This window comes from Augochlora pura, chromosome 8, assembly GCF_028453695.1.
Source record: "Augochlora pura isolate Apur16 chromosome 8, APUR_v2.2.1, whole genome shotgun sequence".
In the NCBI taxonomy this organism is placed as follows: domain Eukaryota; kingdom Metazoa; phylum Arthropoda; class Insecta; order Hymenoptera; family Halictidae; genus Augochlora; species Augochlora pura.
The window spans coordinates 7,540,495-7,553,678 of NC_135779.1; the positions used below are offsets into that span (position 1 = coordinate 7,540,495).

The 13,184-nt window shown below is 46.7% G+C and overlaps 2 protein-coding genes across 2 annotated transcripts in view; both read right to left on the bottom strand.

The window, feature by feature from the left end:
- Nucleotides 1-5,544, bottom strand: part of Tow (target of wingless) — a 45,715-nt gene extending 40,171 nt beyond the window's left edge. The window contains exons 1-2 of the mRNA XM_078188910.1: nucleotides 5,332-5,544; nucleotides 1,316-2,554 (exon numbers count right to left, since the gene is read on the bottom strand). Of these exons, the coding sequence (XP_078045036.1) occupies nucleotides 1,316-1,406 (91 nt within the window). The 5' untranslated portion in view covers nucleotides 1,407-2,554; nucleotides 5,332-5,544. The remainder of the gene's footprint in view (nucleotides 1-1,315; nucleotides 2,555-5,331) is intronic.
- A 1,001-nt stretch (nucleotides 5,545-6,545) lies between these two features.
- On the bottom strand, nucleotides 6,546-12,665 carry Raf (serine/threonine kinase raf oncogene). The gene is made up of 2 exons (XM_078188907.1): nucleotides 12,090-12,665; nucleotides 6,546-12,038 (listed from the first exon to the last, which is right to left on the bottom strand). Exons 1-2 carry the CDS (start codon nucleotides 12,110-12,112, stop codon nucleotides 9,779-9,781), a joined length of 2,283 nt encoding a protein of 760 aa, XP_078045033.1. The 5' UTR covers nucleotides 12,113-12,665; the 3' UTR covers nucleotides 6,546-9,778.
- Between the last annotated feature and the right edge of the window lie 519 nt (nucleotides 12,666-13,184).

Consider the following 13,184-nt stretch of genomic DNA (forward strand, 5'->3'; position numbering starts at 1 on the left):
GTCGTGATTACGGCATAGGATCGATCGATAACGAATTCAATGAAGCCTCGCGTATCGATCGACCTGTAGAATGCAGCCGATGAGTCAACCGGGTGTGCTCGATCATGCGGAAATCGAGGAATTCTTCTCACCTGCGTGACATCGACGTGTTATTGGTGACTAATGAATTCCATTCGGTCTTCAATTAGCCGTTTATCTATAATGACGGTAACGCGCGTTTGAAAAAAAAGACAGGAAACACGGGAAATAGATTGTTTCTAATCTGGCTTTCCTGAGTCAGCGATTGATACTAATCAGTGATGAAGACGGTAGTGTACCGCGGATTTCCTATAGTATATTTGCTCCGAGGTTTCAAAGAGGTCGAATCGGGGCCTCGATTTGGAAGCGACGATAACACATTGGAATGCTTCAACCCCAATTGAAGCGACCTTTAAAGTACCTTACTATAGTGCCGTTGGAGATAGTGTCGTCGAGAGACTGCGAACATCGGGGACCAAGAAACGCAACCCCCGCGATCGGGCTGTTTCTCCGCGATAGGAGGAAGCGGCGGGCAGTAATCGAGACGATTCCGTTTAATCACCCTTCAACGAAGAGGATCTGGAACGACGGGTGTTGATGGCCCAGATTAAGCATCTGCTTAATTACAGTGATCGGGTCAACGATTATGCGGCGGATCGAGATTGACGAGCGGGGACGTTAATTACGCGAACAATGCCAGTCTCTGCCGCGTCTGCTAACAGCCGTGATTATTGTCGCGCGTTTACACCGGCGACGGGGAGCTAAGATTTCGAGGGAGATTGCATTCGGATAAACTTTAGCGGCGGAAGTTGTTGCTAGTTTGAACGCTCGTGCTGCCGCTATGCCCGCATATACGGTGCCGTATCTACTTATGTACGTACATACTATTCTATCAACACACACAGGGTGGTTCACCGCATATTGCCACTTCGATTTACACGACTATTATTACTCGCAGCGGGAAAATGTTTCAAAGGAGATTCGAGTGGTATCGAGTGGGGCATATTCAAGTTCCATTAGATTTTTTCGTGAGTGGGCGCATAAAGGTCATATGTGGGTCAACTTTGATGTTTTAAATGGATTGATGTATTCCAGTTGCAAAAATGTATTAACCCACTTCTGTCGAAAAGTTAATAGTTCAGGAGACATTTCCATTTAAATAACGCTACCGAATATGCACAACCAATCGCTTTTGATACATTAACGTTGAAAAAACGAGGTAGCAATATATGGCAAGCCGCACTGTGTACCAGTTTATCTACGCACTGAAATCGTGGAAACGAACGGAGACACTCACCCACGGATTCGCCGTTCTTCTTGCCGCTGTTGTTCTTGTTCTTCTTGTTCTTCGGATAGATGTTGCTGATCTTACTCTGTCCACAACCCATCCTGCTCTATTGCGGGTCCTCGCTTCACTCTCTCTCTCTTTGTCCCACCGACTCCTGTTGGTATCGTGGTCTCTCTGTTGCACGGCAAGTACTCCGAAACGGAAAGTCGTCTCTCCAGAGAGCGAAATCAGAGTCACGTTCGCACGATACAAGACAGTTAGGTGGTTTTTCACCGTAGAAAAAAGGGGTGTCGCACGCGATTATGCAACAATATAGTTCCGGTTAGAGGTACGCACGGGGACACACTTGCGTATGTACGCTGAATAATCTCCGAAAGATATGCGAGGGTAAAGAGCACGGACAGAAAGAGAAAGACGTAGGAGAAAGGCAAAATATCTAAGGAACACGATATGTAGCCGATAGATCAACGACTGCGGGGATGATTCGATCGAGTCAGTCTTTTCTTTTCTGCCGGGTGTTCAGTCTTTCCACGAAACGGGCGCAGTCTCCGATGGAGCGGACACGGCGGATCCTTGATCCTCGATCCGTCAACACGTCGCAGGAGGCACAAGTCTCGCACTGGTTTATCGGGCCTCGTCTCGCTCCGGCGCCCGCGACTCCGTCGTAGTCTCTGGCTACCTGAGCCGAGACACCCAATCCATTTTGCGTTTCCCGCTGGCTCTACCACCCCATTATTCGCGATCTATCATCTATCCCATGTCGAACGGGGCCAGTCGGGCATCCTCCAGTGTCGTGGGTCCGCGCATTCGTTCACCGACCCCCGTTACTTGTCCTCGCGGCTCCCGTGACAAGGAGGATAGCGCCGACCGCGACTTTACCGGTACACTGAATCGCAGCCGCTGATCGAGCAGTCTCGCCCCATCGTTCGATCGATGAATCGAAAGAGACGAGCCGGTAGAATCGTACTCGATTGTAGTCGCGACGCGTTTCAAGGCCGTGCCACCACGATCGCGCTCCTTATGGCCGAGGATCGCTCCAGTTTCGTCGGCGTTGATCGTTCGAGGCCGTCGACGAACGTCGCTGGGAAACGCGCAGTCGGCTGAAAACGATCGGGGTGAGGACTGACTGACTGTCGGAGGGACAACGACGAATCCGTCCGATCCCCTTAGCCGACTCCCTCCGTCTCTATCCGCAGCTGAGCGTCTTCCTTCGGTCCGGCTGGTGGAATTCGATTATCGGGCTCGACGCTGCAAAACCAGGAAAATACGGGTTCGTTAGAGCATCGATTGCAGGGGAGATACGGGGACCGGTAATAAGACGCCGGCAATTAGCGGCACGCGTGCACGATGCATTCACCGATACCACTCTGTCCACTATCTGATCCGAGGAAATCGAGAAGGAACCACAAGGCACTGCCAACACAAAAAATACCCCAGATACGTCACGTTTTATCTCGCCCTGTTCCTAGCCTCTAATGAACAACCAGTTTACAAATCGATTTTTTTCCTCGGAAGATTTTTCGTTCGGAGATTACACCGTTCCCGGTAACCGGGTGCGTCGTTGTTTCGACAGTTTTTCGGTACGATGGGTGAGAAAGCGCCGGCCCAGATAACAGTTCACGGTATATGTACCCTCGTAGACGTAAAATGATTAACAGAAAAAACTTGAACGTGTATCTTGGAACCCGATAAGCAATGACCGCTTGATAATTCTTGATAAGGACAATAATCGAATAGGTGGTTCATTTATAGATAGAGGAACGTATTCAAATATGGAATCATGCTATTTTTACCAATCCAGAATTTACATACAAAGCCACATGTATTCTTTTTTCAGATAGAATACTATAAATTCAATTTTCTAGACATATTTTTATGCGATTAAATTTAAAATAAATACTAAAATTTTTGTTTAACTCGAAGTTGAAACATTCATAAAAATCTCTTGTTCGTTTCGATGTTGACTTTATAAGAATGGCATGGGAGAATAGAAAATAGCGTTCCATATTCGGCGATCTTTCTCTGTTATAAATCGCTCCGACGTTCGAAGTTTGAAAATCGCGCGGGAATCCTGGTGACGGAGCGTTGCTCGTTCTAACGCGATTTCAGTTGGCCGGTGAAAAAAATCAACGGGCGCAGCGTCGTTGTCAGCAGTTCTTATCGGAACGAATTGCGATAAGAATGCGGTCGGTAACATTGCGTGGTGCGGTCGTCCGTCAACGGAGGACTCGGTTCTTCGGTTCGTCGGCGAACTGGTTTAAAAATATAATATCGCCGGAACACGTTTCCCATCGAATCTGCGTTCGCCGCGGTTTTGTCGCGAGCCGCGTAACAAAACGTCGAAATATTGAATTACCGGGCACAAAGAGAAAGTCACCGTACGCTTATGTTTCCAACGATCACAAACACACGCGCGCCCGCCTTTCACGGTAATTACCGGACCAAGCCAATATTTATGCAAATCCACGGTTTTATGTACGGACACGCTGACACCAGAGTCGAATGGCAACCTTTCTGTCAACAACTACGTCAACTTCTACTCTCGACTTCTCTCTTTCAACGTTACGGTTGAAGAATCGACGAACATTTCTCTGCACGCCTTATCGCGAACCGAAAGAAAATACGTTCGCTAATGCGAGAATTAACCTGTACACCAAGGTCTAATCGCTAGCTCTGAGTTAGCTTAATTTTTCTTATCTATTCGCAAGCGTATCACGCTCGATTGTATTCAGGGCAAAACGTTGAACTCGCGAAAGAAGGAGATCGATCGCGTTTAACAGGTTAAATAGTCCATCAGTTTGCAAATGGGACGAAAAGTCCGCGGAACACGATTGAACCGTGTATTAAAATATGTGTGTCCGGAACGAACGTGCACGCTGTAAATTCCACGATCAACCATTGTCTACTAATTGCAACGAAGGAAAGACTCGTTTGACACGTATCGACGCGCCGTGTCAGCATTCGATATTGCGCGCGGCGGTAGCTGAAAATTTCTACGCAGCGATCGCTTTCCCATTTCTCGGTCAATGTCGTTTACTTTGAATACCCGTCGAACGCGATTAATTAGCGGCCGTATTACGTTACCGTAATGATCCCACGCCGAGACAACCCTCCAGCCCGCGGCCGCGATTCCCTGCAACTCGATTCTCGATTAATCGAATTTTCCGTTACACGTATCGGCGTCGCGACAAACACGGCTTTATTTTACATAAGCCTTTGATCGTTCCACGCTAACGATCGACGACTAATTAATCGACAGTTTCGACGGGAGGACGCGACGACGTTTACCAAAGGAAACGCCAGCGCGAATTTCGAGAAAAGTTGAATAAGAAATTCAACGGATCTGGAACACCGTAACCGATACCGCTAGGGAACCGCGTCTTTCGCATATATTTTCAGACGAATCTCCGAAATAACTGACAGCGATAATTATATTCGAATGACAGTAGCGATCGACGCATCGTCGACCTTCCCGTTATCGAGCATTACGTTTTCGATTCGAACGGTCATGTTCGAAGGGCAAAAATGATCGCGTCGGCCCTCAACGAATCCACTGTTTATTGACACAGGAGAGTGTTCGATCCGTTGCATTGAGCGGTGAGCGTGTCCGAACGTGCCTCCGTATCGATATCCGGCTCTGCCTTTTCTCGAGACCGTCGCCCTGGATATCGATGGGACACGCTAGACACGCCGCTAGATTTTCGGTGTAACCACGGCGAAACTCGAACCAACCGCGCGATACTATTTTCGTCGAATGTGTCCCGGTCGAACGTTCCGCGCGTGAAACGAAGGATCGAGGTCGATCCTTGGATCGGTCTCGATTTTTCACGGGTTCTCGTGGTGCTGTCACACGCACACGCGAGACAGTCACTCGCGGTCAAAAATCACACCGTGCTAAACAACACGCGCAGGGGGCTTTTTTTCCTATTTGGCGAACGATTCGTGCGGGACAGATGTAGGTGTCTCGGTGTCGTTCCCCTCGCAGGACGACGTGTTGCTCGAAATTCGATTCAAAGTCGACTAACCTCGTTTCGTGCAGCAAGGCGGGCCGACCTCGACGACGTCCACCTGTTCACGAGGATAGCGCGGAGTAAACGTGAACGAGAACCTCTTTGCTTTGCTTCTATAGACCGTGCGTGTATAGAATTCACGTACAGGTTCGCGAGCACGACAAGACGCAAAGGACGAAGAAACACAGACACTCGCACTACGAGCTTCCAGCATCGACTATTCAGCCGGTCGAGGCGCCAGCTGGATTTGCGCATGCGTGCTCCCTCTATACTTCCCACCTATAAACATACTACGACAACAGCGCGCCTCAATCGCCGTGGTGCAATCCTGAAACAATTGATTACTCGTGAGAAAATAATATGTATTCTACGCTATGACATCGATGTCAGAAAATGTAGAATAAAAGCGAAGTTCAGTAACCCCCTTACCTGTACTAGATAAATATTTAAGATCAATTCGCATGAAAAAAGATTGCACGTGATCAAATATTCTCTTACGAATCTCGATCATTGAGTCAATTGAAAAATACGGCCCATTCGGTCCAGTTAAATTTCAAGGTTCGAAGTTGCAAATAATAGACGAATAAATTTGATCATATTATGCAGATCATGGTAAATAATGTTACAACTACCACTTGGTTGGATCATGAGCGATGGTACGTCCTGTATATGTCGAGCACCGCGAGTACGCACGCACCAAAAACGTCGTGCAACCTCACACGTACACGCGTCCTGGATACGTGTGCGCACCAACACCGGGGTCGGGTGTCACACGCTCGCACGAACACATGCGCATGAGCTTACCTTCACGAACAAGCGTCTGCGCGGCATGTGCGCGTTTACAAACACGCCTGTAGATCGTCCGTGGCGGGAACTGCGCTGTCCTTTGAATGATCTTTCGAATTATTAGCGGTGAAAATTAAATGACAACGGCTGTAACTTCTCACGAAACAAACTGCTTTAATCGTGCTACGTTGCTAAAACGGTATAAAATATATGTATAATAACAGAAAACCATAAGAATACATAAATTATGAGAGTCTTTAATCTTACTACTCGAATTCGAAAGGCCTTCTATACGATGCGGTACGGTTCGGAACAAAATATAGAGCGTGCAAAGTTTTATAAGAACAGTGACGTTATCCTCGTTCCGACGCAAGAATTGAAAATAACTTTGGGGGTTCGTCCACGGGATCTAATTGTCGAAAAAAGAGAAGAAAATAGATTCGTTACATGAAGAGTCAATTTTTTTTATTTTTTGTTTGTTTTTTTTTTTGGTTGAATACAATAATCAATCGGTAGTCGCGATTGATCGAATTAAGTATCTCCAATCTCAGCCACGCCATCTTGTCGCAAGAAACGCGTTGCGGTTGACAGCAGCTTCAGCGTAATTTGACCGAAAACGAAGCCGAAATTGAATTACGACGACGCAATGCGGACGACGGCCGTCGATCGAACGAAAAAAATCTCGGCGGATCGTTTGGTTCCGGTGTCGGACCCGTTTACAGAAATTCGTGGGCGGGATTCGATAGGATCGGATGATGATCAAGCGATAGTTCCCGGCTTATTAATCGGTGGTGTATTGCTCGGAACTTGGTCCGAGACGATATCAACCTCTCGCGGTTTCTGCTCGTTGACGATCACGAGTACCGACACGAGAACGCGTCCAATCGCTCGGAACCGCGCGAAAACCGTTTCTACGTGTATGACGATACACATCGAAGCAATGCACAGAGGAATGTCTCCCGAGAAAACAACGTTCGAAAATTGTTCACAATGATAAACAGGAATATCGATCGCGAAGGACGCGAGGCTCGGGCGTCGAAACTACACAGTTTCATCCCCTACTCGATGATTCGTTGGTATTCAACTGAACAGAACTTTCTCGATCATCCATCGATGTATCGTCGAGACGAACGGACGTAAAGACAAACAGATAAATCGGTCGCAAGAGTTTTCCGTGTTGTAGTCGTTTCGAAGGCTGTTCCGTCATGTAATTTTGTAAAAGAATTAAGAACTCTTCATCGCCCCGCTAACCCTACGTCCTTCTCTCCTCTTCTTTTTTCCCTTTACTTTCCGATACTTTTTTAGCATCGTTAATTATGTTTCATGGTTCACTGTTTCCCTGTTACGAGAAAGCGTCATTAACGATGACGAGTGCGTTACTTTGCTCCAGTTAACGCTCCCGCCGTATCGTTTCACCCCTTTCTTCCTTTTGTTCTCTCTCTTTCTCCCACGCATCCTCTTTATACTACGATTCCGGAGTTCGCATCGTTACTCTCACTCATTTTCTCTCTCTTTCTTTCTTGCACGCTCTCTCTCTCTCTCTCTCTCTTTCTCTCGATAACCCGTTGGTTCACTTCTCAACTTGTCCGTCATTCTTCTTTTTTCACCACGTTTTCCTCTCTTTCGATCGCAGTTCATCACACTAAGGATTACGCCATAAATAAATAAATAATAAATCGAGGCTGCCACGTGGTGCTTTAGAAATAAGATCGTTTGATTCGTTCTTTAACTAGCGAATTTCGAAGATTTGTTGTTAGGCCTTTTTCACGGCCGGGAAACGGCGCCGCGGAATTGCAAGAATCAACGAAGGGCTGCAGGAACGTTCTCGACGACGTTTGCACCGACCCGGAGATTCTCTGATCGTCGAAGTTTGACTCTGTTTGTTCGTAGCCCGGGCACGTTTCCTACAAACTTGTTCCGCTTGCCTTGCGAGGGCCGCTGTATCGAACACGTTCCAGCCGTAACCAAGGTAGCTTAAGTCGCCCCACGTGTAAAACACAAAAAGTCTTCGACGCAAACACCAACGAATACACCACCCCTGGCAGAAAGTATCCGATCGGACATGGGTCGCGCGAACCCCGAACAAACAGAATAAACAACAATTGAATTGAACGTCGGTGCGCGAAGCGCGAGATGACGCGACAAACTTCCGCTGGGATCCGAATGCTTCTGTCGATCGTAATATCCTTTGCCAGAGGACAGCAATTTGTTATCCGTCGTTCTCGAAGTGAAGTTCGCGCCCCTTCCTGCATCGCGGGTCTCGAGGGCCGGTGCGAATAAAACTTACAGAAGATAACGACAAAGATTAATAAATAGACAAAAGTGCGAGGAACAATACACAAAGTCGACTACAAAGTTGTTTCGATAAACGTTTCTTCGATGCGCTTCTACATTACGATTCAACAGTTCTCGGTTGACTTTCGTTTCGTTAAATCGTCGGACGACGAGCTCTCGTTATACTTTTATATCGATAGGAATTGAATTAGGCCTTGATCATTGGCAAACCCTGAAAAAGTACACGAAGCCAAAACGTACAACTCGCCGGACCGATCCTACCGATCGATCGAGCGACAGGTACCACCATTTTCCTAGACTTTCGTTTGTTATTCCAATGTTACTGAAAATCTTTTGGTACCGTTCGAAAGAGTATCCCCGGTTCAACTCACAGAATCAAATATATATTTATATATATATATACAGTCGGTCACAAAAATTTACGTATGCCCGGCGAAATGACAACGTTCTATTCGTCTACGAAAACAAATTCGAGTTTCTTTATTGTTGTTGCAACAAAAATTGATAATCGTTAGAAAACGAAACGTGGACTTTTGTGACGGATTGCATGTAAAACTAAGAGAAAAAAAATAGAAGAAAAAACAATGATCAGTCGGTTACGATACTTAGTATGGCGAAGAACTACTAAAAGAAGAACAAGAAAAAGGAAAAAAATAATTATCGTAGAACATAATTGTTGCGACTATCACTAAAGAGCGTCCGTTAGTTTAGTCTACGTCGAAAATACGTCCAACTCCCTGGCGTTAGACTATAAATTACAAGTTACTCAAAGGAACAATTCTCATGTGAGCATATTCAAGACGATATACGAAGGAAGAAGGTACAAAAATCACTTCGGTCATTGCAAAAATACTTCCACAGACGAATGACGGCCCACGCGAATTAAATGCCGTTTACTTCTATTACTTACTTTATTTTTACATCCTTCACAAGGATTCCGCAAATGTAACAGAGACCCTCAACGCCGACCGCGCGTTGTGCACACGCATTTTTCTACAAGTATGCGTTTATACAAGCGCGACGGGGACTCTGTCAAATAAAAATCCCCTCCCCTCGCGCAGATAGTAAGTTTTGTAAAGATAAAAGCTACACCCTCCTGCTTAAGATGGACATCTCTCTTTCTCTCTCTCTCTGTCTCCCTTGTTCTCTCTTCTCTTTTCTCGTTTCTCCCGTTACTTGCGTTAAGTATTTTTATAATCACATTCTACATCGAGCAAACGGATGCAACACAGTCAAAGTGTAGTTCGAAAAGAATTACGTAGATTGTTCATAGCTAAGTTTATTACGATATTCTCCATTGAATTGTTTAAATATCTCAATTTATGGGAACTGCGTCGGTCTCAGGCTCAGACTCATTGCTCATTGCCGGACGATATTCCTATTATATGTTCCCACCGGAAGGATAAAAGGAGAACGCTCCGAACTGGAAGTTCACTGGAGTTTTTGGTGATGCACAGGTGTACAGGAAGTCGTCCGACTGCAACTGCGTCCTGTTCATGTTCGGCTCGGACGCGGATCTGGTGATTTTCGGTAACCCTCGCTGTAAACTCTCTAAACTAGCCAGGATCTGACGAAATATCGGTCTCTCTTCTCTGGAGAACTTGATGCAGTCCTCCGTCAGTCTCTTCAACGATTTCGGTGTATCCGAGCGCAATTTGTTTAAATCGGGACGCAGATTCCCGCGCCCGACCATGAACAATATTTGATCCTTGTTATTCAGCTGCGAATACGGCAATTGGCCAGCCAACAATTCGAATAAAACAACACCGAACGCGTAGACGTCCGACTGGAAGCTGTACGGATTCTCCTCTTGCATTCTGATCACTTCCGGTGCCATCCACAAAATAGATCCGGTCGGCTGGTGAAACTGCTGGGAACCGGACCACCTAGTCTTCGCGGTAGCCAGGCCGAAATCGCCGATTTTTACGGTGAGGTCGTCGTGCAGAAATATATTATTACTTTTTAGATCCCGGTGTATGATATTTTTTGCATGTAAGTAGTCCATACCTTGCGCAGTCTGCCTACCGATCTCTATCAACGTGAACAAATCGAACTTCGATTCGAATACATGTAAATGTTTATACAAAGACGAGCCCTCGCACCACTGCGTAACAATTGCGAGCTGCGGTTTGCTCACACACCCCATGAACAATAAGACGTTCACGTGCCGTGTCTTTCGCAGAACTGCGACTTCGTTTTTAAATGCTTGTAACTGAGCATCGGTGGGTATCTTAACGTTAAGCGTTTTCACAGCTACGGGCCCGTGCCAATGAGCTTTGTATACCGTCCCAAAGGAACCAGATCCGATGCGTGCTCCTATCAAAATCTCGTCCGCCGGAATCTCCCAGTCTTCTATCGATTCTCTAGGCGCTAGAAGATTCTTCGACGATTCATCGGCTGATCGTGCCCTTGGTCGTTTTGGCCTCAAAGTACTGGTAGGACTAGCTTGCGTCGACTGACTGTGCTTGGTTGGACTACTACCAGGAGACACTGCACTCTGGATGATGCCGACAGGTCGTCCTAAGCTCTGAGATCTACTGTATTCGTCTAAATTAGTAGAATCTCCGCTAGGTTTCACCATGTTGAAGCATACGTTAGGTGCAGAACTGGAACGGTCTTGTTGTCCCAAAGTACGCGGATGCCTCTGGGTTCTTGATGGAGCAAGAGACGGCGACATACTTCTGCTCAAACCATAATCCTGTGGAAGTTGCAGGATCCCAGCAGTACTTTCAAGATTGTGGGCCAACAATGCCTGATAGTAAGCATCTTGCATACGAACTTGATGACACAACGCAGGAACACCTCCTGTACACCTTTGATGAAATCGATAATTACACGTTCTACAATAAAATCCCTGAAATATCAGTTTTCTACACCAATCGCAAAATGCCAGCGTGAAGAAAGTCTTACGCACAAAATTGTGTGAAATGGAAGTGGTTATAGGAAACTTATCCAAAATCTCCACAGATATTTCGTCGCAGTCTAATACAGAGATGTCTGTGTCCCAAGACGTAAGATACTTGGAGTTGTCGACACCCAAGATGTAAACCACGCACATTTCAGTGGTTAGATTTCTCAATTTCATCGCTTTGGCCAGCGCGTCTCTCAGTGGCAACCCTTCGCGTACTTGTACACTGGTACGCTGTTGATTAGGTAAATAAGCTCTGAGCAGAGACCTCGTAGGCATTCTTTGACCCCTGATGTTGGCATTGGCCTCTCGAGATTCGCTTTCAGACGTGGAAGCACTGCCGGACACTCTACTGGGATTCAACAACTCGTTCAGTTTCTGCTGCTTAGATTCCAGATCTTGCAACTTACTGGTCAGTTCCTGGTACTCATTCAGGTATATCAGGGGTGGTTGTTGGAATCCAGCAATATGGTTGTTCAGGGCATCGATATTCTGGCGAGTAACGTGTATCACATTCTGTATATTTCTGAGTTCGTACCTCAGGGGATCCGTGTCCAAGTAGCCGTCCTCGGAGTCGCTGAGCTCCCCCGATTCCGGACCGCTGCCCCGTGAAGATGACATTGCTGGTCGTCCGGGTGAATGCGTGGACTTTTTCCTCGGTCGACGCCGATGCGAGGGAAACAAGGAAGTCGAGGACAAGGAGGACGGCGACCCGGCTGTCGCAGTCTCGAACCTACGACACGAAAGCTCCGTGTACGCGTTCGCACGTACCGCCGTGTAATACCTCTGCTCGCCGATCACGGCCATCTTCTTGCTCCGTCGGGCAGCATCCTGGGCCGCTGCTGCTGCACTCCGGAACACCTTGGCAGCTTCGGTACTACCGGTTACCGCCGAATTTTTCTCTCGGTCTGGTTCACCGCGGCTTTCACTACACGCCGCTCTGTCGCCCTCGCCTCTCGCGCGACACACAGACGCGTCCTCGTCGCACACCTCTTTCTTTTATTCCTCTTCGAGTCTCGCTTCTTTTTCGTTCTCTTAGGTTCTCTATATACGTGATCTTCCTCGCTCCTACCTCGACACTCTTTCTTCTTCTTACGCGGAGCGGAGCCGAGTCGAACCTACTTTCCGATGCGCGACTTCACAGCATACGCCGTCGTCTATCCTCGGCTCTCTCGTCCATCGAATTTCCACGCGATAGAACGTCACGCCAACCTGTTTCTTTCTAACGCCTCGTTCCCAAACAGTGCTGAGCTGATTCCCGTGATCGGCCAAATTCTTCCGTTTCGACCGTCTCTCTCGTCTCGTATCCCCCCCCTTTTTAATACTTCTTCTCTGGAGCCGTTCCGAAAGAAAACTGGCACGAGCGATGCAGGAGCGAGGACAGAGGCGCGGGGCTATGTTTCTTGAAGCGCCGGTGCTGCCAACCGTTCCGCCCCCTCCCACTCATTTTCTTCCTGTTCCGACGTTTGAATTTTACCTGCTCCGTCGCACGCTGTTTTGCCTTTCGCAATATCTTTTATCAATAATGTTGTTGTTCTGTATGCATTTCTTTGATCTTTATCATCTCATTCTGTGTTGCCTTTTTTGTTCCCTAGAACTTGTAACGTTAATGAATTTTCAATATGTTAGGCCGTCGAAACCGATATTGAGACAATTCCAATATAAATCACAAACAAGTTGTCATTGCAAATCATTTAATAAGTACACTGTTCATGGTAAACTGAGGCCAATAATTTGGCTAATAACTTCTTCAGAAGATATTTTAGTTGATACACGTTTGTTTTGTGAAATGTTGCAATAATATCGTTTTCTTATTGAACATATTTTTTTTTTTTATATCATCTGGTAAAAAAGGTTCACATATTCGACTTATCACTTT

Excerpts from the sequence above, each read along its gene's own strand:
- Raf (XM_078188907.1), bottom strand. The coding sequence starts at position 12,112 with ATGGCCGTGATCGGCGAGCAGAG. Across the intron at positions 12,039-12,089 it reads GCCGTGATCGGCGAGCAGAG|GTTCGAGACTGCGACAGCCG; the intron begins GTATTACACGGC and ends TTCGTGTCGTAG.